This window comes from Aethalodelphis obliquidens, unplaced genomic scaffold (genome assembly GCF_003676395.1).
Source record: "Aethalodelphis obliquidens isolate GAN/ISIS:26980383/991018 unplaced genomic scaffold, ASM367639v1 scaffold61, whole genome shotgun sequence".
In the NCBI taxonomy this organism is placed as follows: Eukaryota; Metazoa; Chordata; class Mammalia; order Artiodactyla; family Delphinidae; genus Aethalodelphis; species Aethalodelphis obliquidens.
Genome location: NW_020838005.1, coordinates 4,379,881 through 4,407,404, shown reverse-complemented (window position 1 = coordinate 4,407,404; position 27,524 = coordinate 4,379,881). Strand labels below are relative to the sequence as shown.

Below are 27,524 nucleotides of genomic sequence, written 5' to 3'. Positions count from 1 at the left end.
AGCAGAGAATAATATTAAAAAATAATAATAATAAAAAAATAGTTAAAAAAATATAAAAATAATATTAAAAAACAGAAAAATAATAAAATTTTAAAAATATATAAAAAATTTAAAAATAATATTAAAATATTAAAAATAAATTAAAAATGAAAATAATATACAAAAATTTAATATTAAAAATATTAAAAAATAAAAAATATTAAAAAATAGAAAAATAATAAAAATATTTAAAAAATTTATTAAAAATAAGTTAAAAAAATTTTTTAAATAAAAAAATAATATTAAAAATTTTAAAAATATTAAAAATTAAAAATAATATTAAAATAATAAAAAATAATAAAAATAATAAAAAAATAAAAAAACTTGGGTGCAAGGGGTACATATCAAATATTTCATACAAGTAAAAGAAGTGGACAGGGTGATGTCACTGCAAAGTCATTTTAATGACAAAGCTAGAAAATATAGATTTTTTAAAAAATGGGGTTGCAACTAGTTCAAAAAGATACATGCACCCCAATGTTCATAGCAGCATTATTTACAATTGCTGAGACTTAGAAACAACCTAAGTCTCCATCAACAGATGAATGGATAAAGAAGTTGCAGTGTATATATGTGTGTGTATATATATATATGTAGATAAATAGATAGAGATATATACACACACATACATACATACAATGGAATACTACTCAGCCATAAAAAAGAATGAGATTTTGCCATTTGCAGCAACATGGATGGACTTGGGGGGCATTATGCTAAGTGAAATAAGTCAGAGAAAGATAAATACTGTATGATAATGGCTTATATATGGAATCTGAAAAATACAACAAACTATTGAATATAACACAAAAGATGCAGACTCACAGATATAGAGAACAAACTAGAGGTTACCAGTGGGGGGGGCAATATAGGGGTGGAAGAGTGAGAGTTAGAAACTATTGGGTGTAAGATAGGCTCAACATGGGGAGTATAGCCAATATTCTGTAATAACTGTAATGAAAAGTAACCTTTAAAAATTGTATAAAATTTTTTAAAAAATGGGGTTACAAATTATATTCCTGATTTCAATCTAACTCCAACTTTACTATATGCTTTTTTTTTTTTTTTTTGGTGGTACGCGGGCCTCTCACTGTTGTGGCCTCTCCCGTTGCGGAGCACAGGCTCGGGACACGCAGGCTCAGCAGCCATGGCTCACGGGCCTAGCTGCTCCGCGGCGTGTGGGATCTTCCTAGACCAGGGCACAAACCCGTGTCCCCTGCATTGGCAGGTGGACTCTCAACTACTGCGCCACCAGGGAAGCCCTACTATATGCTTTTTGATTCTGCTTCCATCTTGTGTCACTTCTATTTTGAGCTTCCAGGTTTTCTCCTTTCTTATATACAGTATCTTCTTACAAACTTAATACATTATGCTATATAGAGTTATTAAAAACCATGTGTGTAAATGATAACAGTGGCTCATCTTTCTATAGGATAATCTGATGAGCATCTACTTAGCTCTTGGATCCTACCCTCCAACTGTAACTGTTTCTACTTCTCTTTAACAATAATACGGAACCTGCTACTGTAGCCATCCCGCTGACACTATAAAAATATTTCTTTGGATTACAATAACAAGAAGTGTAAACGAATCTTCAATAATTTTTAGAAAAGATATACAAAATTTAGAGCAAAATTTTAAATAATGCAAACACCTGGGTAAAGCTAGGAATACTCCTTTCAACTATTTTAAAACTCTACTAACATTTAATTGCACATTAGTTTTATCTCCCAGTAGAAAGTGGGGTCAACTTTCCTAAACATTTTCCTAGAGTCAAAACTCTATCAAGCAGGGAAAAAATAATAATCTTGGCAGCTCCTTTATATAACTTTAGTCCTGACTAGAGTGTGGGGCTTCTAGCAATCTGTATTCCAGCCTTGACTAGATGGGCTCACAACTTGAGATGCAGAGATCTTGCAGAGATGCAGCTTCTTGCCTCTCCCAGTGGACCACTCACTCAGCTTTATTATATCTTTGCATCAGAAGAAGGTTGACAACTCCCTACTGTGTTCTACCGCCCCCATATACCCATGCATACACATGCATACTCTTTATGGCTTTTCTCTTTTAAGTGAGAAGAATGAAGGATTATGAAACATCATTTATGTGTCATTCTAGTATGACTTCTCTGTGGTGATGTTTTTCTAACCATAAAAAATTTCTGATATGATTCTTAATTCCTTGACATTTAAAACCATCATTTGCTTAAACATTACTCTGCATTTAAATGTGTAGGATGACTAACCACCCAGTTAAGAAACTTGCACTTTTATAGGACCTTTGCCCAGTGTTGTGTTGTGCTGATAAATTGATACATGTTTTAACAGTCAGCTCTCTGTTTAAAAAACAAAAAAGGCCCAATGTGTACTATTTGCCGATTCCTGTGGTGTAAATGTTCCCTTGCCAGTTTCAAGCTACCGATGTGCTGGTGCTGAGGGGGGAGCTGGGAGGAGCTGTGTACGGTGGATGCTCAGGAGCTGGTCCAAGCTGGCTCCTGCCCATCGCTGCCTTTGTCAGGGCTGTGCTTCTTTTTCCAAAATGGATCCTGGTACTTTCCCCCCTCTGAACATTTAAAATTGAGGTATAGTTAATTTATGATGTGTTAGTTTCAAGTGTACAGCAAAGTGATTCAGTTATAATATCTATGTCTATCTATCTATCTATCTAATCTTTTTCAGATTCTTTCCCTTTATAGGTTATTACAAGATATTGACTATAGTTCCCTGTGCTATACAGTAGGTCCTTGTTGTTTACCTATTTTATATATAGCAATGTGTATATGTTAGTCTCAAACTCCTAATTTATCTCCCCCCCAACTATCCCCTTTGGTAACCGTAAGTCTGTATTCTATGTCTGTGAGTCTATTTCTGTTTTGTAAATAAGTTCATTTGTATCATTTTTTAAAGATTTCACAAATAAATGATATCATACGGTATTTGTTTTTCTCTGCCTGACTTATTTCACGTAGCATAATGCCCTTCAAGTCCATCCATGTTGCTGCAAATGGCATTATTTCATTCTTTTTTTTATGGCTGAGTAGTATTCCATTGTATATATACCACATCTTCTTTAACCATTCATCTGTTGATGGACATTTAGGTTGCTTCCATGTCTTGGCTATTGTAAATAGTGCTGCTATGAACATAGGGGTGCATGTATCTTTTGGAATTACAGTTTTCTCCAGATATATGCCCAGGAGTGGGATTGCTGGATCCTATGGTAACTCTATCTTTAGTTTTTTAAGGTTAAATACACTTTTGAACTATTTTCTTTATACATTTCCTTCTAGAATTGCTATTTTTTTTAACTCCCAAGAGAATCTCTGCAACAGTGTCCTCACAACCTCCGACCTTGTAAGGCGGACAGATGGGAACGTTTGACATTGGGACTATTGCTTGTTCCTTACAGGGCTTGTGCAGAACTGAAAGCGAAAGCGAATGAGCTAAAGTTTGCTGAAGGCTCTTGTGGAGCATGTGCATGGTTGCCTTTGTGGCGGTTGAGTTATTCTGTTCTCTGTGTGCCTCTCTCACTTCAGAGGAAGCTGCCAGCTGACTCCAGGGTTCTGGAAGACTCAGAGCTGGTGTACACGGTCAGCGCCCAGGAGTACTGGCAGCAGGCTCTCCTCACCGAGGAGGAAACTGGTAATTTATACATATATATTTTTTCATCTCAATCACTCCAATTCTCAGGATTAAGCTTGGCACTCTGAATTTCCCGTTCTAGAACTTTCTGTGCCGCACTTCTAGTTTGCCACAGTTTCTATACCTATGAGCAGCTATATGCGTGTTTGTCTCTGCATTGTTGTGGTGCCTGAGACCACAATTCCTTTCTCCTCCAAATCTTACGATGAGTTGTCATTTCCTTAGTGTTTGCCTTGAGAGTCCTTGCTCACCCAGGGACAGGTAGAAAAAGCAACCGTGGCATGCTTTTTCTTTGGGGGTGGGGTGGGGTTAGAGAACATGGCTGCTTTCTTCAGAGAACTTGAAATTTACATGAAGAGCTAATATAGTAAGTCCCCTACATACGAATGAGTTCCATTCCGAGAGCGCGTTCGTAAGTCCAGTTTGTTCGTAAGTCCCGTAGAATTAGCCTAGGTACCCAACTAACACAATCGGCTATATGGTACTATATTGTAATAGGTTTATGATACTTTTCACACAAATAATACATAAAAAGCAAACACAAAAAATAAAGAAAATATTTTTAATCTTACAGTGCAGTACCTTGGAAAGTACAGTAGTACAGAACAACAGCTGGCATCCAGGGGCTGGCATGGAGTGAACAGGCAAGAAGAGTTACTGACTGGAGGAGGGAGAGGAGGTGGGAGATGGTAGAGCTGAAGGATGGTCAGCGATAGGAGAGGGAGGGCAGGCTGCAATGTCACTCATGCCTGATGTTGATGGCGCAGGTTCTGGTTCCTTGCTGGAACCAGATGCACGTTTGCATCTTTGAAAGTTTGCAGCGTGAAGGTTCGTAAGTAGGGGACTTACTATACTAAGCCACGTGCAAAAATCAAAGTAAAAATGAGGCTAGTTCTATGGTGCTCTGAGTACAGCAGAAATTCAGAGAACCCAGGACCTGTGTGACTGGATTACTGAAGGAAAGCTGTGTGAGGAGGCAGGATCCGAGCTTGACCTTGATCTCAGCTGAAAATGGTTTAAAATGGGCCTATATGTCGCTAGACATGGATGAGCGTCAAAGGCGATTAAGGAGCAGAAGATGTGAAAAGTTGCCAGAAATGGGGAACTGCTTGAACAAGGATATCAAAGAAATAATCAGCACGGCACAGGCAAGGAATAATATGGAAACATTTCCACCTACAGGGATAATGGGGGGAAAGTAGCTTGACATCTATTATCTTCCGACTAACAGAGGATTCGGACTAAGATACGTGTCTAATCTGGAATTGCACTTGTCAGAGGTCCTACCCTTTCTACAGCAAGCATGCGCTATTTTGATGTTAATGGTTATTTGATATAGATAGAAAAGTCTAGCGGGACCAAATGGCTGAGGCTCTAGAAATGTGAGCCCCGGGTTCTATATACTATCCAGGTAACTATCGTCCAGAGGGAAGTGCCCATTTTCTTACCCAGCCTGAACTTTTCCACAGAGTTTGTTCTTTACCACTGAATAAAATTAGCAGGCATCACTGCTGATCTACCATCCATAACTGCTGATCCTAGACTGGGGAAAACAGATAGGTTGGTTTAGTGAGCAACCCACCCGCATAGGACCTCAGCAGAAGTTAATTCAGACTGCCAGCATGATCTGTTAAAGTTTAAGAATTCTATTTCCCACCAGCTCTGGTCTTTTCAAATTGTTTGTGCTGCCTGTGAATTCCAGAAATCCCCAAGTTAAGAGAATATATCAGGAGAAGGCTCTTGGATAAGAAGAGGAGGATGGTGACCAAGTATGTCACTGAAGCTTTTGGCCTGTTTCTCCTCACGGACAGTTTCAGCTGCACGGACAACCTGCCGGTAGGAAGACCCCTGGACTGTGTGTCCTCTGCCTCCTGGCCTGGGCAGAATGCTCCCTCTTACCAAGTTAGAAAATTAACTCACCGTAATCTTTCTTTTCTCATCAGAGGAAGACCCTAAGCTTAGAGAATCTAAAGAGAGCAGAAAGAGAATTCGAGGGTTAACATTGTAACCTTTGAGCAAAAAAAAAAAAAAAAAAAGAAAAGAAATAATGTTTTACCTAGGACAGATGGGCTGAGAGGAAAAGGTAAAAATAGTCACTTTTGCCTCTCCTGAGACTTGAATCAGGTAGAATGTGTTTAATGGCAGGAGGGACTTGTCTACTTCTACTGGAATATGTCAGTTCTTGGTTATCCTAAAGAGGCATGTGTGCACATACAGTCCAAAAAACTTTCTTCTGCCTGTGGACTTCCTGCATGGCCTGGTGCTGTCAGAATCTCAAACTCAGAGCAGTGTGGTTATATAATGTGAGGGGAAGGAAAAGAGGAGGGCCTTTCAGCAGAGAGATATTATCTTCATGGTCTAGAATGCAGGTCTTCTGAATAACCAGTTAAAAATGACTTTTTTCATAGTAGTGGACAAAGTTATCTTTTTGATGGATGAATTTTTTTTTTACCCTAAGATAAGAGGGATAAGCTGCTAAATTCGAGGTTTGGGAGAAAACTTTGTTGCTGGAATCAATCACCAACTGCATTGTTTCCTTGTGAGGGAATGAAAATACAAACAGACGAGCACATATAAAGACAGAACTCTGACCCACAGCCAGCAGCAAGGTGCCTGGGAAACCAACCCCCCATCTACAATGAACAGCTCAGGAAGCCAGTCTGCCCTAACACTTGTAGGAAGTTAGACTGCTATCTCTAGTAACAATCTAAGAAGCTAAACAATAACTTCTGAAACAATCAGCCCCAAATGGCCAGACCTTTGTTAACGACTGACGGCTTCCCTTATCCTTTTTTTTTTTAAACTGTCATCCATATTTTATGGCAAAGAGATTGCCATTTCTCTTAGGTGTTTTAACGTACGAGCAATGGCTGCTTACAAAACGGAAAAGAAAATTTAAACAACCTGAAACACACAAAAACAACCCATCAGATTCAGATGACAGAAGTATGGCTGGAAGGTTACATCTCCCGTCCAAACTAAACCCTTTAGCAACGATTGCATTGCCTTTAATTCTGCAAATGACAGTCTCCCAGCAGGCTGCATTATTCTGATCCCACACATCCTCAGTATAATTGGCTGCCCATGAAACTCTCATCACAGACCGCCTTGTTAGCTCATGGGCTTCCCTAATCTTTATCCCTGCTTCCAACTGAGGACCAATCAAGAAAAGATAAATACGCATCCTCACGAATCACATAAGATCCCTGCTTCGAGGTCTCCACCTACGGCTGCCCCACGCCAGGGGCCTCTGATCAGGGCACCAGAAGCCTTCCCATCCCTCTGCTTGCCTTTGAGTGACTGCCAAACGCAAGTGATGGCCACAGACTCTCTTGTTATAGCAAGCTCTAAGTTAATAGCCTTTGTGGGTTCTCATTTGGTTGGTATTTCTTTATTTCCACACTTGCTGTCAGCTATCATGTTTGCACAGCCAAGCTGTCTGACTTCTTGTTATGCAGAATAGGGAAAGGGGAGAGAAATGTACCGGTAGGGCTGGTCCTGAGAATGTGGGACAGTGAACCTGGGAGGGCCCTGTGGAGTGATGAGCAGAGGCAGCTGGTGCGGACCTGACTTCAGTGTGAAAAGTAAGCAATGTCAACTCTTTTACTTTTAATTAATTAATTTATTTATTTATTTTTGGCTGTGTTGGGTCTTCGTTGCTGCGCGTGGGTTTTCTCTAGTTGCGGCGAGCGGGGGCTACTCTTTGTTGCGGAGCGCGGGCTTCTCACTGCAGTGGCTTCTCTTGTTGCGGAGCACGGGCTCTAGGCATACGGGCTTCAGTAGTTGCGGCGTGTGGGCTTCAGTAGTTGTGGCTCGAGGGCTCTAGAGCGCAGGCTCAGTAGTTGTGATGCACGGGCTTAGTTGCTCCGCGGCATGTGGGATCTTCCCGGACCAGGGCTCGAACCCGTGTCCCCTGCATCGGCAGGTGGATTCCCAACCACTGTACCACCAGGGAAATCCCAGCAATGTCAACTCTTGATGGTCCACGCAGTGTCAGTCAGATGTCCACATTTTAGAAATTAAAAGTGCCGTATAGAGTAAGATTCACCATCTTTTTCATCGTATCTCTTATTCCTTGTTTGGGTCTAGTTCTGTGTAAGAAAAAAGAAACCCTCCTGGAATCTGAGATTTTCCAATTTGACTCTTGTCCTCTGAAATACTAGTGAACGTTTTGACATTCTAACTTCCCCCCAAAATTCTTTGGGGGTGAAAGTTGCCTCTCTGCTCAGCAAAAGATGGTTTTTGGAAGTGCTGATGGAAAACGAATCGGATGTGGTGCTGTGTGTGGTTGGTTTATTTTATGAACACCAGGACAAAGCATTTTGCAATCGAAGTTGGAGTGTGCTGTGGAGGTGCAACCCGTGTAGGGGCTCAGTCCCTCCTTGTAGCCAGACTGCAGGTTACAGAAGACACAGAGGAGGGGGCTGGCTGGTACTTCTGTGATAGCCTTTTAGAAGGAGTTGCCAGCAGGCTTACTCAACATTCTTTGGCCTCAGTTATTGGTCTCAGTCTTAGTTCTCTGATGGAAAGCTGGAAGGCAAGAGTTTGTCAGTTCCTTTGCATTCTGGGAAAAAAAAATCAAATCTAAAAATAAATGTGACAGATCATTTTTTAAGATTGTGACTCAAACCAAAAACTTTAGAGTTTGGATAGTTAGTGATTTTAAATGAACAGGGATCTAGTCTTTATTTTGAAGAATCAATGGGAAGTTGATTATGACGATCTCAATGTTGAATGAGTCCTGCATTTATTCATAGTAGATGCCAGCCTTTCCCTTTCTCACTGCTCTTTTATTTCCAGCCCCTTCCCTTCTTATCATTCTTTTGCTTCTTCAACAAGGATTCTTTGAGAGTGAGCCTTTGTGAGAATCTTGCCCGTGGAGTTTCTTCTCATGACTCTTTTCTTCTTTCATTTTGATCACTAGTGACACGAAAAACTCCAAAGAATCTAGAGGGAACTCTGGGGGAGAAAGTATGGCTTATAGAATTCTAACTAGTGAAAACTCTGAAACTCCCCAGGGCTTGCCTGAAGCAGAATAGTTTCCATTAACTTCTAAAACTCCTCTATTCTGAGACTCAGGGTATAGGAGTTTGAGGCTGTTTTCAGGACCATTCAGCCCCATTCACTTACTTCACAGACGATGCCCTTGCGATCCAGAGATGCTAAGTCATCTCTGTAAGGTCACACCTCAATTCAAGAGCTATTTCTGTCATCAAATTTGGAATACACTTTAAAAGCCTACGTTATCCAGCCATTTCTCCACGCCACTCATTCACCCCAGAAATGTTTATGGACCGTGCTCTCCGTACCCTGCCTTGGAATAAACAAACATGAATAACAGAGTCTGTCTCTCCAGCAAGGTCCTGGCCCAGGGCAGGAGACACATGGCCTGAGAGAGACATAGCACAGCAGGGGTGTCCTAAATGCAACGGGAGCCCAGGAAAGAGCGCCCCAACTCTGCCCGGGGAGTCAGGGAGCGCATCACATGGAAAGTGACTTTTGAGCTTTGGGAGTATGAGAACATGGGAAGAGCACATGCAAAGGACCAAAAGGATGACACGTTTGGGGAATGGTAGAAAGTTCGGAGGCAGCTACGTGGGAGGACCTTTTGGGCAAACAGAGAGCTGGTGGTGCTGGAGAAATTGATTGAGTTCTGGTCACGAAGGACCTTAAGTGATGAGCTAAGGAGTGTGGTTTCTTTCCACTGCAGTCAGGCACCGTGTGGTCCCCAGGGTTCTCATACAGGGGACAGACACTACAGAGTTCCCAGTTTGGAACCTAGAACCACCCCTGGCGGTCACTCCCTTGTATTACTTGAATAGATATTTTCTTCCCTGACAAGACTATTCTCCTTTGAAGCAGGAACCAAGTCCTTATTTCTGTGGTCCTGTAGCTTTGCTGTTTATTTAAAGCAGGATCCAGAAGATCAGTATTACCTGGGGCTCGCTAGCAATGTAGAATCCCAGGCCCTTGGGTTTGAACCAACTCTTCTGATGGTTTCTATGCACGTTAAAGTTTGAGAAACCCTCTCCTCCAAAACTGCTTTGTGCACGAAGTTCATTAAATATTCGTTGAATCCGATGCCATTGGAAAAATCTCTTTTAATGACAACTGGATTTTTAAAAAATATTTACTCTTTCAAGTAGCTTAATGGGTGAAACCCCAGGAAAAGTTGCAGGAGGATATATTTGTTCGATTCTCCAATCCCACAAAGCGTAAGGAGGTCTGTGCCCTGAAGGGTGCCTTACGGGGATGACAGGGAGGAGTCCACCGTGGGTGATCTGCTCAAGCTAAATCTTGTGTTGGTGACACACTTAAAGAAAGCAGAGTTGGAGGAGATGGTGTCTTTAGGGAGGGGGTGGCCTCACGTTCCCGATGGCCCTTGTCCCTAGAACGAATACTTGCACGTGAGTGGCCTACGGAGATTTGTGGAAGAGAAGATACAGCTGCTGGAGAAGGCCATCGACCAGTGCTTTGCCCACATAGTGCAGCCTCTGCAAGAAGGGGTCCGAAATGCCAGGAGTTCCTACCGACAGATCCTCGGGGCATGCCTGGTGGTGAGTGACCCTCTAAAAAGCAAAGCCGTGATGTTCGGTGAGGCCCGCCTGATTCTCCCCCTTTTTTCACTATGCCATTGCTTTTGAAAGAAATAAAGAGCTAGAAGAAATTAGGAGAGAGTGAAAATTGCACACAGGAAGGCATATTGAGGGAATTGTTTGTGCACTGTGAGGACGCAGGGAAGGGTACACGTGCAGCCGAAAGAACTGGAATTGAGGATCCGAGGGTCTTGTTTGGAATGCCAGCCCCACCAAACATCCTCTCTGTAGGCCTGGGCAAGGCCCTAAACCCACTTAAGCCTGTTGGGACTTTTCTTCTGTAACATGGGGATGGTAAACACTTGCCCAATCTATTTCACAGGGCTGATGTAAGTATCAATTAGATACACAGTAAGAAAGCACCCTATAATCTCTCACTTGGCACACAAATTGTTGTTTTATCTTTTCATTATTCAACAGTTATATGGGGTTTCTAAGGGATGAGAGATAAGAAAGGTGTGTGGTTGTTTAAGCCATGAAGTTTGGGGTAATTTGTTTCATAGCGATCGGCAACGAAGTGACCCTGGAGAGAACTGTTTCTATACGATGGTGGAAGATCCCAGATCACAAAAAGTGAATGAGTGGGTGGGTGCTGAGAAGGCAAAGGCACGAGGTGGGGACCAGTCCTCTGAGACAATGTGCTTGTGGAGGAAGAAGCAGCATCAGGCACCTTCAGGCTGTTACCAGGGCTTCATCCCAGGAACTGTCCCCGCTCTCCTCAGCCCTTCAATGGCTTCTTTACTCTGTGACTATGGGCACAACCCAGGGCGTTCCTATTTGATAAGCAACTTGCCCTTGCGATCAGATATTTGGGCAGACATGTATCTACTAACATCGTATCTTTAGGTAACATAGTAAAATAGCCTAAATGTCTAATCATACGAGAATGCTAATGATATGATACATCCATATGACATTACGTGGTTATTCCAATCATTTTTTGGAAGTATTTACAATGAATTCAGGAAATGCTCATGTTATAATATTAAGCAAAAATGGCAGAATATTAAAATAGAGAGAGATGATAGATTGATATGGGAAGATAGATATGGATAGATAGATAGAGATACTATGATGCCAGTTGTACCATGCTACATGGCCATTCACTGAAAACATATATCATTGATTAATGATCACAAAGGCCTCTACTGAAATTTCAGTCAGTGCAAATGTATTTTTTATTCTCTTTACTGAGGATCAATCACCATGTGGCTAAAATTTGTCAAGTCTCTTATAGCTCTAGCTTCATATTATTTTTTTCTTCCGATGTGTGAGTTTATGTCTCTGGGAGAAAATACTACAAAGAGATACACATCAAGTTACGTTTTATCAAATATGTAATAAAAAGTGTAAAACATCGAGGCTGTGCTCGGAAAACCTAAAACACATACTCGCGGTAGAGTCAGAGCACATTTTCATTTAATAACTGCTCATTTAGCACTTACTTATCAAACATGACCTATACCAGGACCAGATGGTGAGGACATCACGATGGATGAAACATCGGGCCTGATCTTAACCAGCTGATGGTCCAGTTTAGCAGCCTGATGAGTAAAGAGACAAACGCAAAGCTGTATGTAAGCAGAGAGCAGAGGATGCTTTGGGAACCCAGGGCAGGGGCACCCGCCAACTTGAGGTGTGACTGCTGTCCTCTCTGTGTAGCTTAATAATACATTGAAAGATCATGTCTCTACTCTTCTCTGTGATTCTTGGTAATGGTGTTTGGCCAAAGGCAGTGCAGCTCTGATCCTGTGAATTCTAGGTAACACCTACTAACTCCACTATCTTATTGTTTAATTATCCAGAGGAGTAGAGGAAACCAGGGTTTTCACCAGACTCTGAAAGCGGTTTGCCTGAAAAACGGTATCTATGCCTCCAGGACTCTTGGGAGAATAGATCTGAACGAAGCCATCACGCAGCCCATCTATGAACAGATTGATCCTGTTTTTGGAGGCATTTTTAGGTAAAGGATCCTTCACTTGGATCCTCTGTGAACAAACATGGGAAGAACGCTCATCTTTAAGAATTTGTACTTTGGATCTGGAAGGGTCCGGAGTAGCTTGCCACTTGAGGAGGAAAACTTAGTCTTTGGCAAAACACAAAAGCCTTAGTTTGGTTTACTTAAAAATTTCCTGTGGTGACCTGGAGTGCAGCTGGAGATGCTGCTTTCAGATTAATATTATGATTCCCATTATTTTTCAAATATCTCCTACATGCACCGGGGATTCTGAGCCCAGGACAGGGGTATTTTGGTTGGAGAGTGTGGAGTTAAGGAAACACACGGCCTTTGTAAATTTCCCTGAATGAGAAAAGGAAAAGTGGCTCACGATGACTCTGCTTCCTTTTGACGCACAGCGTGCTCACACAGCGTGGGGTGGGGGGCTTGAACCTTCACAGCGCCCCGTCCTTCCCTTTTTCCTTGACCTCCAATCCTTTTCTCCATCCACAGAAACAGTCTCTCCGAATCCCCAGCCTGTCCCCAGTCTCCCTCCTTTGCCCCTGGCATTTCACCTGGCCTACCACCCTCTCCTGTTTGAGCCATTCTACCTTTGCTCGATTCTTACTCAGTGCCTCCACCCCCATGCCCCCAACCTTCCTTTAAATGTGTTTGGAATCCTGCTATTCTACCTACGCTCACCCACCCCTGTTTACACATCTGTAGGGTAAACTCCAAATTCCTTGGAACGGCCTTCAAGACATTCCACCTGCTTCCAACTGGCCTTTCCCATCTCTCCCCACCCCCCTGTCAGTGTCAACCCCTGGCTTTAACCAGCCTGAGGACAGCAAAGAGCAACTGAGATGTACCAGGGACTTGTGCTAAGCACTTTGCATGCATCATGTCATCACATCCTCCCCATAACCCCCTGAAGTGGCTCTGGTCTTCTTACAAGTGAACACACTGCCATTCGGAGGAATCGTATAGTCTTCCCAGGCTCATAAGAAGAGAGCTAGGACTTCAAGCCTCTGCCCTCTCCTCTACTCACCTGATGCTTCTTATTCCTGGGATGTCCTGAAACCTAGTTCACTATGTCGTCCCTGTGGAGAATGCCTCCTCCTCCTTTTCACGTCCCTAAATCTTACCCATCTTTTAAGGTGTAGTTCGTCCCACCCTTTCAAGTGGGAACACCTGGGCAGCAGAAAGACTATGAGTTTTGAGGTTAAACAGATCAGTGCCCAAGGTCTGGCCCTGCTACTTACTAGCTGTGTGACTTTGAACACATTAGCTACCGTCTCTGAACCTCAGCTTTCTCATCTGTAAAATGGACATCATTGCACGGACTTCATTATAGGAATTTTGTAACTGTTAGATCTCGTCCTCCTTCTCTTAAAAATGAGTAAAAGAATACCAGCTAGTTTCCTCTTTGTTTTAACCCCACAATAGCCACCGTTGTCTCTTAACATTTTATCCTGCTTTCCCCTGTAGGTCTGGGAAGCCCAGTGATGGCTCAGCTCTGATGCCCCACATAGATGCTTTTAAGCACTCTCTGCAGGAGAAGATGACGGAAATTGGGATAAGAAATGGCTGGAAATATGATAGCTATAAAAAGAGTTTCCTGATCCAGGAGGTAAGATCCTTATAAAGTGAAGGGGGCAGCGAAGTTGGGTAGTGGTTTTCTTCCCAGCAGGATTTTGGAGGTTGCCTGTCTTTTCCCACCTGTTTCCCTGGAGTGTCCAGGGTCTGGGTGGACCTTATAGCAGGCACTGTGGGATACAGAACATAGTGGGATGGGGCAAAGAGAAGCGGTCCTGAGTCTGCTACAGACATAGCAAGCTTTGTCCCACTGAGAAGAAAGGAAGAGTAAATGCTGAGATGGTCAAGTAGCCCCCGTTCCCAAGAAGAATCTTCAAAGAATCCTTAGAAGTATAAACATTTGAACCCACTTGTAACATTCTCACGGACTTCTTTATCATTTTTGCCAATATCATGAAGTATTATCCACAGCGGTGAAGTTTAAAGAAGAGTCTTTTTCTGCAGATCATTTTTTAGCTTTGAGGCCTCAAGACTCTTGTCTGGGACTCATTTGCTTAGTCCAGGCTGTCTTAGTCTGTTTGGGCTGCTGTAACAAATACCGTAGACCAGGCAGCTTACAAACAGCAGAAATTTACTTCTCACAGTTCTGGAACTGGAAGTATAAGATCAAGGCGCAGGCAGGTTTGGTGTCCGGTTGGGCCTGCTTCCTGGTTCACGGGTGGCCATCTTTTTGCTGTGTGCTTACATGGCAGATGGGGCAGAGGAGCTCTCTGGGGTCCTGTCTATAAGGGGAATCATCCCAATGGGGAGGGCTCCCTCCTTAAGACCTAATCACCTCCAAAGGCCCCACCTCCTAATGCCATCACATCGGGGTTTAAGATTTCAACAGAAGAATCTGGGGGAACGTGACTATTCAGTCCACAGCACAGGCCCAGCCCAAATTACAGGGTAACACTAGAGAAATCGCCTGTGCCTCCCCCGCCCTCCCCCAAATGCCCCATCCCAGCAGCTTGCATGCACCCGAGTTCAACTCTGCAAATAGTTATCGAGTTTTCTGAGGTGCCCGGCACTGTGGGAAGCACTTGGGGATATAAAAGTGCTTCAGAAAAAGTTCCTGCTTGTGAGGAGTTCACAGTGGTGGAGACGTGTGAACAGCCAACGATAGATAATACAGGGCAGAGGAGGCGGTGGCCGTACACGGGAACCCCTGCCCTGCTTCTGTTAAGGGATTGTCACAAATGGCTTTTTGTTAACATGGATTCTCAGATAAGCGCCATCCTGGGAGGCCTGGAGGGACACATCCTCAGAAGGAAGAGGAGGATTTATGAGTCTCTCAGCACCTCTGTCCAGAACGACCTGAAGCCCTGTTACGAAGGTGGGCCCCCGAGAGTAACTTTTCCACCTCCTCCGGGGTCTGTCGGCTCCTTTAGCATCCTAGTCTGCTGCTCCCCCTTCAAAGTATTTGTCCTCCTGTGTCCTGAGTCCCCATAACACTCTTGGTCTACAAATTAAAACCAAACAATTGCAAGGGTGTGGGGAGAGGTCAGTCATGACCCATTTCTATCTGTGTGTTTCTAGTTCTTTCTGTCTACCCTTTATCTAGACACCTTGCTTCTCCTCTCCGTGCTGCATCTCAGCTAATTAAACTATAAAATCCATTATCCAATTCTCATCCTTATTTTCTTTGTTTGGAAACTCACTTTCCACCTTCTTCTTGGTTTGGCGGTTCCACTCTTTTTTTTTCTGGGGTGGGCGGGTGAGTTTGGAATTTTGGAAGCTTCTGCTTAATTCACTCATTAGATTTTCAACATGAAAATGATCTAAATATTGAGTTAGTGTTTTGTATCATGTTATTCTATTTCCACGGTGTAGAAAATGGTGCTACATGTATGAATATATATGTGTATGTAGGTAGGTATGTATAATACATATGTGTGTGTATGTGTGTGTGTGTGTATAGTTTGTTTGCTTGTCTTTTTTTTATGTGCTTTTTAAATTTATTTTTTATTTTTAAAATAAATTTATTTATCTATTTTTGGCTGCGTTGGGTCTTCGTTGCTGCGCACAGGCTTTCTCTAGTTGCGGTGAGCGGGGGCCACTCTTCATTGTGGTGTACGGGCTTCTCATGGCAGTGGCTTCTCTTGTTGCAGAGCACGGGCTGTAGGCGCGCGGGCTTCACTAGTTGTGGCACGTGGGCTTCAGTAGTTGTGGCTCGTGGGCTCTAGAGCACAGGCTTAGTAGTTGTGGCACACTGGCTTAGTTGCTCTGCGGCATGTGGGATCTTCCCGGACCAGGGCTTGAACCCGTGTCCCCTGCATTGGCAGGCAGATTCTTAACCACTGCACCACCAGGGAAGTCCCTGTTTGCTTGTCTGTCTTTCTGGTGCTAAAGGTCTCTAAGCAAGTCCTTGCTGTGCTGTGACTGTGACTATCATTTTTGCCAGAGGTAGCTCAGATCACGGGCAAAAAAGCATGTGAAAGAATGAAAGATGTCCTCAGAAGAGGGCTGGACCGGCAGGTGGACGAGGGCATGTTCGAACGGGCTCAAGAAAGGATGCAGCACCAATTTCACCAGCTGAAGGTATTTGACATCCATGGTTTGAATTCCAGTCCCAAAGAGGCTCCTGGGGGAGCACAGGAAGCAGGTACAGAAGACAGAAGAAGTAGTAGTTGTTTGGGCCCAAATAGAGCCGGATGCCTTCTCTAGAGAGTGCCCAACCGATGGCCATGATTCTGGGGAGGAAGCCAGCCTCCACTGCCACCACATGCTGGCTCGGGCTTCTCTCTGAGACCGTGGCTTCAGAAATGCAGCCCCTCCAGCCCTCTCCTGCCTCTTTCCTCTTTACTGAGTCATCACTAGGACAACTGTAATATCTAGAGGGGATCCTAAGCTCTTCACAAACATGAGTTCATTGAATCCCCAGCAACTCTGTGAAGTATACTATTATTGTTCCCATTTTACAGATGAGAAAACGGAGGCAAAGAGAGGTGTATCAAGAGGTCACACAGCTAGTAAGTTACAGAGCGGGGATTTGGGACCAGATAACCTGGCTCCAGCAATAGCATAATCTTAAGACAGATTTTTTTTTTTAAATGAGGGAAAATGACTTGTCTACATAAAATACCAATAGATAAATGCCAGTCAACTATTATAGGTCAGTCTGTTACAGTCCCTGGCATAGATTTAGGTGTGACGCTGTCTATCTCAGAAGACAGTTCCTAACAGTTTCCTCAAACCTAAGTGCTTCTGTCAAGTACGCTTGGATGATCTTATCCCAGCCCTGGGTCTCTTAGCTAGCCAACCCCTCCTCAAGTAATATAAGTTCTTTGTTTTAGCCCAAGGTACTGCTGGCTGCCCCCCACCCACCCCAGGCCCTAAGCCAATAGGGTTTCCAAGTTCATGAGCCTCAGTGCACTCAGTGCAGGCTTAGCTGACTCTCTCCCAACCTCCTGAGGACCCCGGCTCCTTGCTATTTCCGTCCACCTCTGAACCAGCCTGCTTCCTGAAACCTGCTTCTGCACAACCTCCTCTCCCCGCTTCACCACCGTTATGGAAAATACATTTCTCCACAATACAAGGCATGTAATATCTCTTGGACCAGGCTAAGAGGTATCTCATTTACCAGGCGTGGTTTAGTTTCCATCATTTAACATATTACCACCGACTACAAATACCTGCAGAAAATGTGCCAAACTCTACAGCTGCCAATCCCCACTGAATGTTTAAAAACCGGCCCTTAAGGTGCCCAAGAAAACAATTCCACGGAAAAATGATTAGCACGTTGAGCATGTACAAACGTATCTTAAGTGACAGCCATGCAGGAAGGTGAAACTGGGCAAGACCACAGAGGGTTCCCATTCTCTGATCTCACAAATAAGGAAGCTGAGGCCAAGGGCCTGAGGTACTAGAAGAAGGTTCACAGATGCAGCCGAGATTAGAGCTTTGGGTTCCCAGCCTGGTGCACTGAAGAAAAGACCATAAGACTTGGAGTCAGGAGATGCAGGTTCAAAACTAGGCTCTGTCAGGCTAGTGGAGAATCCAGTGTTTTTCAACGGGAGGCAAGAGATGCTTAGAAGAGGAAAACTGGTTTTAGTTGATAGAACGACTGAGAGTAGCAAGAAGACATTTCTCAGGTAGTTGGAAAGTTATATATTCACGGTGTATTATGAAATGTAGGAGGTCAACAAACATTTACGCAGTGACTAAATGCATGATAGGACAATGGGACGGTGACCCTCTCTTTGCCTCTTTTTCTGTCTCTGCGGTGGCTGTTCTCCCCCCACCACGCCTCTGTGCCTCCTCGTTACTCCTGATTTGGTCATTCAGCATCAGAGGTACAATTTCCATGAGTCTAGGAAAGGAGATACAAAGGCAGCTGGGACCCCTCAGAAATGTTGTCCTGATGACTCTGGTCACCCAGGGTGTTCTCAAGCGGTCCACCCTTGGACCTGACTTTGAAAAAGTTGCCAAAAGACAACCCCAGTCGCTAACACTCTCTGGCTGGGGGATTGGGTGGGGTCCCTTTCATGAGATTCCTTTCCCTTAGGCTGTGCCCTCCTAACAGAATGACCGTCCTTTGTCGTGTAGAATGGAATCACGGAGAAGGTGAAGGGCAGCGTCACCACCATGCTGACCCTTGCTTCGTCCCAGGGGGATGGGCTCTACAAGGAGCTTGCAGGTAAATACATACAACCTTTGCATAAAGGGTGATGATGCCACACCCCTACCCCCCAAACTGTGGCTGCTCTTTGCTGGATTTAAAGAAATTAAGTTAGGAAGAATTTCTAGGGCAAGGGATGGAGATGATAAGAACAAGACTGCCCCCTCCTTTGCTGAGCACCCAGCTGAGATCAAGCATTATATTCGGGTTTTGTGTACAACGGCTCACCACATTCTTACATTCACCCTCAGGGGCAGGCATTCTTGCTCCATTTTGCAGATGCAGAAACTTAGATAGTGTGCTGAGGATCCGTAGCTGGAAAGTGGCAAAGTCAAATCCATACCTCTGTCCTGGTGTCTCCATAAACCCATTCTTTTAGATTGATATCTTCCCATGAGAAGCCTCATTTTCTGGTTGTGGTGGAGAAGGTTTGTTTTCATCCACCGGGAAGCTGGGGATGCAGCACCAGGGGCATGTGGTACAGGCGACCATCTCCCCTTCCCACCGTGGGCTCCACCAGGTCCCCTGGTGTAAACCGGAAAGTGTAAACTGGTGCAAACAGCGACTGGGCAATTGCTAGCAAAATTTAAAATGTGCACATCCTTTGGCCCAGCCATCCTTCTTCTAGGCATTTATCCTCTGATATCCTCATACATGGCAGAGTGGCACGTGCACAAGGTTATTCAGGGCAGCATTGTTCATGGTGTCAAGACCTCAGAGATCCGTCCATAGACTTAGGGGTCGTGATGGTTAAGTTCACTTAGCTACACCACTAGTAGAGGACCTCGCAACTGGTTTAAAAAAAAGCAGCTTTATATGTAGCTGTAAGAAACAAGCTCCAAGATATATTGTAAAGTAAAAAAAAGCATGTAATGTGTTGCCATTTGTGAGAGAGAAAAAAGGAAAAGCATATGTTCCTGTCTGTATATGCAGAAAAATCTCCATGGGATATACAGCAACAGGTCACACTGGTCGCCTCTAAGGAGGGGAACTGGAGGCTGGAGAATGGGGAGGGCAGAGACTCGCTTTGCACTGGGTCTTTTAGGTTTTAAACTATGTGCACAGTTGCCTGCTTGGAAAAAAAAAGAGCTGCTGCCTTTGGTGAGTCCATCAGGGTGAAAGTGGTCAGGGCTATTTCCAAAGAAAAAGCCACAATTTCCGCTTCTAAAGATCTGTCCTGCACTTAACGTATTTCTTTGGAAATCATCGTTCTCTCCCAATTCTGGCTGGTGAGACGGCCGTCTAACCTGTTCCTAGTGGTCTCTGGGAAGGAGATACGACACCCTTGCACTGCAGTGTATCGGTCTTTCCCATGACCATCTGTCTTGAACCTGTTTTAAGATTAGAGTCACCCAATCGTGTCTTCTAAGAACCCCCCCTCGAAGTGGTCAAAGGTCTCCTGACTCTCCAGGTCTCACAGACAGAAAATGTTCCCCAGAGTTTGATGTAAATTACTCTTTGCCATAATTTAAGACCGTCTCCTTTTCTTCCCATCACCAGCGAATATACACTATGTAGGGAGTACTGTGCCAGGTACCAAAGAGGTCTGAAACAGTGCCTGCTCTGAGTCTTAGCTGGTTGTTAAGACAAGATGTGCAAGACTGTAAATCACAATAGCAGATTATATGCATTCACTCTACGAGAAACCACAGCCCCCTCCTAGGTGCTGGGCAGTGTTCTAGGTACTGAGGGTACAGCAGTGACCAGTACAGACAAAAATCTCCATCTTCATGGAGCTTACAACCCAGAGGGCAGAAGGTAGACAGGAAGCAGAATAAATAAAGTGTGTGGCAAGCCAAAGAGCGATACATGCTATGGAGAAAAATAAAGCAGGGAAGGAGAGAGAGAGGTCCCGGAGGAGGGGCCAGGGTGGCCAGGGAAGGTCTCACTGGAAATGTGACATTTAAACAAAAACCTGAGGGAGGGGATGCACTTGGGCACCAGACTGTTATTCCCACAGTGCAGAAGACAGTGGTTATTCAGGGCTGGGACACTGGGGTAGCTTCAAGTAAGCTGGGCCCTAGAATGGAGCCTGGAAGGATAAATACGATTTAAGAGGCAGTGAGGAAATGGGAGACCTTCTAGACTCAGGAGAAAGACAAATAGACTCAGGGTTCTGACTCCCTTTTTTTTTTTTTTTTTTTTTTGCGGTACGCGGGCCTCTCACTGTTGTGGCGTCTCCCGTTGCGGAGCACAGGCTCCGGACGCGCAGGCTCAGCGGCCATGGCTCACGGGCCCAGCCGCTCCGCGGCATGTGGGATCTTCCCGGACCGGGGCACGAACCTGCGTCCCCTGCATCGGCAGGCGGACTCTCAACCACTGCGCCACCAGGGAAGCCCCTGACTCCCTTCTTGGTCAAGGTCTTGGCTCCCATCACTGGCCAGCTCAGGGTGGGTGGGTCTGAGTCATGATGCCGGGCATATAGAGCCAAGGGTGATGGAGGGGCTTCCAGGAGCAATGCCAGAGCCAACCCCAAGGTCAGTCTGAAGTGTCCCTTCAAAGAGGACTGTGTTTGTCAGGGTTCTCCAAAGAAACAGAACCATAGAATGTATACGTATGTCCATATATAGAGAGAGAAAGAGATCATTTTAAGGGATTGGCTCATGCAACTATGGCAGTTTCGTGCATCCGAAATCTGATAAGGGAGGCCAGCAGGCTGGAGATACAAGAAAGACTTGCAGTTCAAGTCCAAAAGCAGTCTGCTGGAGAATTAATTCCCTCTTGCTCAGGGGAGACCAGCCTTTTGTTTTAGTCAGATCTTCATCTGATTAGATGAGGCCCACCCACATTGCGGAGGGCAATCTGCTTTACTCAGAGTCCACTGATTTAAATGTAAAGCTCATCCAAAAATATACTGACAGAAACAACCAGAATAACATTTGACCAAATATCTGGGCACCACAGCTCAGACAAGTGGACACATAAAATTAACCATCAGAAGGATACCATTTGATTGCAGGTCATGGGCTAAGAGCCTGAGATGCCAAAAGTAAGAGCAGATTCCCTTAGAACGGGCACAGCTGTGGGGAGAGAGATCGGAAAAGGAGAGAGAGATGCCTGGAAAAGACCTGGGGGAGGTTTTGTGGGGGGTGTGCTTTGTATCTCCTTCCACTGAGCACTTATGAGGCCTTTGTAAAGACTCAGTGATTTCCCAGACCTTTTTTATGGGTAGGTTTGTGTTTATTTTCAAGGTGCCCCCTATGCTGAGATAAGCCTTAAGATAAGAGCAAGAATGCCTGGTTTGATCGAGCTATTTATAAAACATATTGACTGGACTGTCTGATCTCTAAGCTCCATTCTCAAGTTCAGATTCTGGGACAGGTGACCGAGGTCAGAACAGGATTCTCGGGGGATTTGTTTTCTGGGGACGTTTCTGAAAAAGACTAACTCCTAACGCTTACTTCCTGCTCTTCTGTAGATGTCAAAAGTGAATACAAGGAGATGGAGAAGCTGCACAGGAGCCTGAGGGAGGTTGCTGAGAATGCACTGCTGCGTAGGGGCATGCAAGATTTCCTTCTGAGAATGTCCCCCAGCAAATCTGGCCCCCCCAAAACATGGATTTAATTCTTGGGGCTTAGCACCATGGAATACAAACCTGGAGGCAAATAATCAGATTTACTACTGTTTGTTAAAACCTAATAAAGAACACCTCCCAACTTTGGGGGGCTTTATAGACAACTCAGTATATTGTTACTTCTGTCATAAGCTGAGTACGAAGCAACATCATTTCATTTTTCTACTATTGCCAGAAAGAGTCATCGTGAAACCCTCACGAAGGTCTAAAGCTTTAGGGACAAGAAACTTGTGCTTTACTTGAGAAAAATATCTAAACAGCAAAAAACTTATATGTGGAATCTAAAATATGATACAAATGAACTTACTTATGAAACAGAAACAGACTCACAGACATAGAAAACAAACTTACGGCTACCAAAGGGGAAATGGGGTGGGGAGGGATACATTAGGAGTTTGAGATTAGCAGGTACAAAGTACTATATGTAAAAAGGATAAACAACAAGGTCCTACTGTATAGTATAGGGAGCTATATTCAATATCTTGTAATAAATTATAATTGAAAGAATATGAAAAAGAATATATATATATATAACTGAATGGCTTTACTGTACACCAGAAACTAACAAAACATTGTATATCAACTATAGTTTAATAAAAAGCAAACACCAAAAATAAACATTGAAAAACTTAAATATTGGGGGAAAAAATTGCAAAATAAAACTTTAGGGACCCAATTCTATTTGCCCTTTTAATACTGATGAGACTTTTGGGTAAGGAGGTAACATTGTGCCATGGAAACAGCATGGGTTGTTCTGTGGGTTGAGAGCCAGACAGATAAGAGACCCGGCTTTACCACTTCTCAGGATTGTTATCTAAAATGAGCACTTCTCAAACATTTTGATCTCAGGACCCCACTCTTAAAAATTACTGAGAACCTTAAAGAGATTTTTTGATGTGGGTTATATCGGTTGATATATACTGCACTCAGAATTAAAACCAAGAAAAATTGTAAATAATTATCTACTAATTCATTTTAAAATGACAATAATAAACCCACTACATGCTTTCATAAATAACATATTTTTATGAAAAAAAGTTTTCAAAAAAATTTAGTGAAGAAGAGTGACGTTATTTCACACTTCTGCAAATCTCTTTATTCTCCGGCTTAATAGAAGACAGCTGGATTCCCTTATCTGTCTCTGCATTCAATCTGTTGCAATCTTTTTGGACAATGAATATGAAAAAAATACAGTCCCACAGATACAGAGGTGAAATACAGAAGGGTCTTTTAATAGACTCTTAGGTCATTTCTGGATATCTTCTTTGATACTACAGTCTTGACAAGTGGTAGTTTCTTAAAGGTTAGTTGCAGTGTGGAATCTGAAATCATACTGGTGAATTTTTTTTTATATCCTGTTACATTAAAATACATTTCTATCTCATATTCTGAATGTATCTTTTACCAATTGTGGTGTCAGGCGTTGGTCATTTTGAAAACATTCATTCACTGGGTTAAGCAGACCTTCCAAATGTTGACATTTCACTATATAATACTAAAAATCATATTTGTTGATATCTCCACCAACTTCACCAGGAAAGTTTTGAAGTACTGGGAATCTGTCAAGCTCGTGGTGGAAGATACAAGTTTTATAAATATCCATTTCCCACTAAAAGTTCAGCTTATCATTGGCAACAAATACTGTCAGGTGTTTTCTTTGAAGTGATAGTTTCATTTTGTTCATTTTCGAGAAAATGTCCACCATATAACTAAGTATGATTAACCATAGTTTGTCTGTCAAATGCCACTTCAAACAAAAATGATGTTCCATGAAAATACTGTCAAGTTCAACTCACAACTGAACCATACAAGTGCTTTTCTTTGAGGCAGTAGGAGGGCTTTAAGTGTACTCCCCATTCTGTCACATAAATTGGCATCTACTTAAGGGTCAATAATGAATAGAATTAATAACATAATATTTCACTAAGAACATTTGAAAGTGAAACTGGCCTTTTTTTTTTTAACTGCAAGTGCAGAATAGTGAGAAATACAATAGTTACTAGAATAGTTTGGTGGCATTGCCTTGGTTCATGCTAAGGTGCAAGTGGTTTTACTATCTTTGTTTTTAAACCTTGCATGTAAGGGTCAACATGGTAAAAAGAAAAAGGCAAAAAACGTCCTAATTCTAGTATAAAAATAGTTTGACCTACCAGACCCCAGAAGTATTTCAAGAACCCCCGAGAATCACAAATCATTTAAACTCCCTCAGCTTCAGGCTATTTATCTTTAAAATATGAAAACAGTAATACCTACCTTGAAACTACTAGGGGTGCCAGGAAGTTTAAAATAATGCTTTCAAGAATGCTTTTGGGGGCTTCCCTGGTGGCGCAGGGGTTGAGAGTCCGCCTGCCGATGCAGGGGACACGGGTTCGTGCCCCAGTCCGGGAAGATCCCATATGCCGCGGAGCGGCTGGGCCCGTGAGCCATGGCCGCTGAGCCTGCGCGTCCGGAGCCTGTGCTCCGCAATGGGAGAGGCACAACAGTGAGAGGCCCGCGTACCACAAAAAAAAAAAAAAAAAAAAAAAGAATGCTTTTGACACACTGTACTCAAGACTACTTGATAAATGGTTATTATTTGGGGGCAGAACAGAAGTGGCATGGTTTAATGGCTTGTTTATTGGGATACTTGGCTAATCCCAGCTCTTCCCACTACTAATATGACTTTTGACAATTCCTTAACATCTCTCAGATTTCATTTTCTCATATACCAAATGAGGGAGATGAACTGGATGGTTTTTAAATCTTTTGCGTCTTTAAAATTCTAGGATTTTAAAATTCTTCCCTTCTTATTTTGGTGGGGTTTTTTTTTCCCTGAGTAAGATAAAAAAGGATTCAATCATGTAGGTTAGGTAGGTCTCAGTGCTTCCTTTTCATTTAAAAATTCTAAACACATACAGTTCCATTGCAGTTTGCATAGTTTCACTTTTTATATTTCAAGTGAGGAATGCGGATGACTTCTACTTCCAGCCATGCTTGAGTAACAGGGACCAGATTTACCCTCTGGCCTTAAGCCACTAAAAAAAAAAAAAACCAAGCAAGATTTATGAAACAACGGTTTTCAGGTAGGAGAAAATAATAGTGCGGGACAAGGATCCCTGCCAGAAGGGAGACCAAAAAGGTGAGCCCTACAATTGCCCATTCTGCTGCCTGAATAGAGTTTCCAGGCCACAATACAGGAAGGCAGAACCCAAACAGAGCCTCAGGTCTCCCTGAGTTGAGACAGAGTTCAGAGTTTGGCAAGTCCAAGGTGGTTAGAATTCACAGGGTGAGTACCACGAAGAAAAGAGATGTACAGAGAGAAAGCTCCAGAGGTATGAAGCAGGTTTCCCTTGAATCTTAACTGAGTACTGACTAGCACATGCAACTGCCCAGAAAGAACCACTGGAAAGGAGCAGCCAGAAAAATACCTAAATCTCACATCAAGCTAGGGGCAGCCTTGGTGGAAAGACCCTCATACACATGGGGTGTCAAGTAGAGTTCTCAGAAGAATATTGCCTTAATATCGGGGCCAAAATAGTCCCAGATTAAAGGTTGCTGTGCACCCCCCTAACAAAGTTTAAAAACAAGCTTCAGAAGGATCAAACTGTTTTCAAATAACTGCATCCCAAAACGAAACATGATAGCATTTAAAGGAATAAAAATTCCAGCACCCAACAATGGAAATTTCACAAGGTATGACATCAAAACAAAAATTACCAGATACGCAAGGAAGCAGGGAAATATGACCCACAGTGAAGAGAAAAATCAGTAGAAGCAGACCCAGAAATGACTCAGGTGACAGAATTAGTAGACAAGGATATTAAAATGGCTATTACAAATTTACTCCAAATGCTCAGGAAGATAGGATAAAAGATAAACTCAATGAGGAGAGAAATGAAAGAAATGAAAAAGACCCAAACTGAACTTCTCGAGATAAAAAAAATTTAAGGTTCAGCTGGAATTAACGGCAGGATAGATGCTGTTTAAAAAAAAAGGTTACTTTTTTAAAAAGGTAAATATGTGAGGTGATGGATGTGCTAGTTAATTAACTTGATGGAGGAAATCCTTTTACAATGTATATGTGTATCAAATCATACCAAAGCATCATGTTGTACTCTTTAAGTATCTTACAATTTTATTTGTCAATTTTACCTCAATAAAGCTGAAAAAAAAAGAGAGAAAAGAAGAGTGCGCCTGAAGACAGCATAACAGAATACAGTCAAAATGAAACACAGAGAGGAAAAAAACTGAAGAAGAAAAAAGAACAGAGTATCAGTGAATTATGAGACATCATAAAGCAACCTAAAATATGTGTTACTGGAATCACAGAAGGATAGGAAAGAGATGCAGATATGGAAAAAAAAATTTAAAAGCACAATGGCTGAGAATTTCCCAAACTTTATAGAAACTATAAAGTTAAAGATTCAAGATGCTCAGTGAATCCCAAGCACAAGAAAACAGGAAAATCTCACCAAGACACACCATAAAAAAATTGCTGAAAACCAGTAATGAAGAGAAAATCATAAAGCCAGTGGGGGGGGGAAGATATTAAACACAGAGGAATAAAGATAAGAATGACAGCAGACTTCTCATCAAAGGCAATGCAATCCAGAAGAGAGAGAAATGATCTCTTTAAAGACTGAAAGGACAAACAAAACAAAACCATTAACCAAGAATTCTACACCCAGCAAAAACATTTTTCAAAAGCCAGGTGATACAGACTTTGTCAGACATACAAAAGCTGAATGAATTCATTACCAGAAGATTCATATTATAAGAAATGTTAATAGATAACTAATAAGAACCTACTGTATAGCACAGGGAACCCTACTCAATACTCTGTAATGACCTATATGGGAAAAAATATCTAAAAAAGAGTGGATATATGTATATGTATAACTGATTCACTTTGCGGTACAGCAGAAACGAACATACATTGTAAATCAACTATACTCCAATAAAAATTAATTTTAAAAAAGAGGACTTCCCTGGTGGCGCAGTGGTTAAGAGTCCACCTGCCAATGCAGGGGACATGGGTTCGATCCCTCGTCTGGGAAGATCCCACATGCCGCGGAGCAACTAAGCCTGTGTGCCACAACTACTGAGCCTGCGCGCTAGAGCCCATGAGCCACAATTACTGAGCCCCCGTGCCACAACTACTGAACTCCACGTGCCTAGAGCCCATGCTCCACAACAAGAGAAGCCACCACAATGAGAAGCATGCACACTGAAACGAACAGTAGCCCCCCACTCACTGCAACTAGAGAAAGCCCGTGTGCAGCAATGAAGACCCAAAGCAGCCAAAAATAAACAAATAAAATAAATACATTAAAAAAAAGAAATATTAAAGAATGTCCTTCATTCAGAAGGATAATGGTACCAGATGGAATTTTTGATCTTCATAGAGAAATGAAGTACACTGAAATAGTAAATGTGTGGGTAAATATATAAGACTTTATCACTTTCCTTTCATCTCTGAAAGATTTAAAATATTGTTTAAAGCAAAAAGAACAACAGTGTACCACAGGGTTTATAACATGTAGAAGTAAAATGTATCAGTATG

The 27,524-nt window shown here is 42.8% G+C and overlaps 1 protein-coding gene across 1 annotated transcript in view; it reads left to right on the top strand.

The window, feature by feature from the left end:
• NUGGC (nuclear GTPase, germinal center associated) overlaps positions 1 to 22,038 on the top strand; it is a 47,886-nt gene extending 25,848 nt beyond the window's left edge. The window contains exons 11-19 of the mRNA XM_027088027.1: positions 3,575 to 3,680; positions 5,383 to 5,516; positions 10,073 to 10,237; positions 12,082 to 12,239; positions 13,701 to 13,842; positions 15,015 to 15,123; positions 16,192 to 16,328; positions 18,336 to 18,426; positions 21,827 to 22,038. Of these exons, the coding sequence (XP_026943828.1) occupies positions 3,575 to 3,680; positions 5,383 to 5,516; positions 10,073 to 10,237; positions 12,082 to 12,239; positions 13,701 to 13,842; positions 15,015 to 15,123; positions 16,192 to 16,328; positions 18,336 to 18,426; positions 21,827 to 21,972 (1,188 nt within the window). The 3' untranslated portion in view covers positions 21,973 to 22,038. The remainder of the gene's footprint in view (positions 1 to 3,574; positions 3,681 to 5,382; positions 5,517 to 10,072; positions 10,238 to 12,081; positions 12,240 to 13,700; positions 13,843 to 15,014; positions 15,124 to 16,191; positions 16,329 to 18,335; positions 18,427 to 21,826) is intronic.
• Positions 22,039 to 27,524: the final 5,486 nt, after the last annotated feature.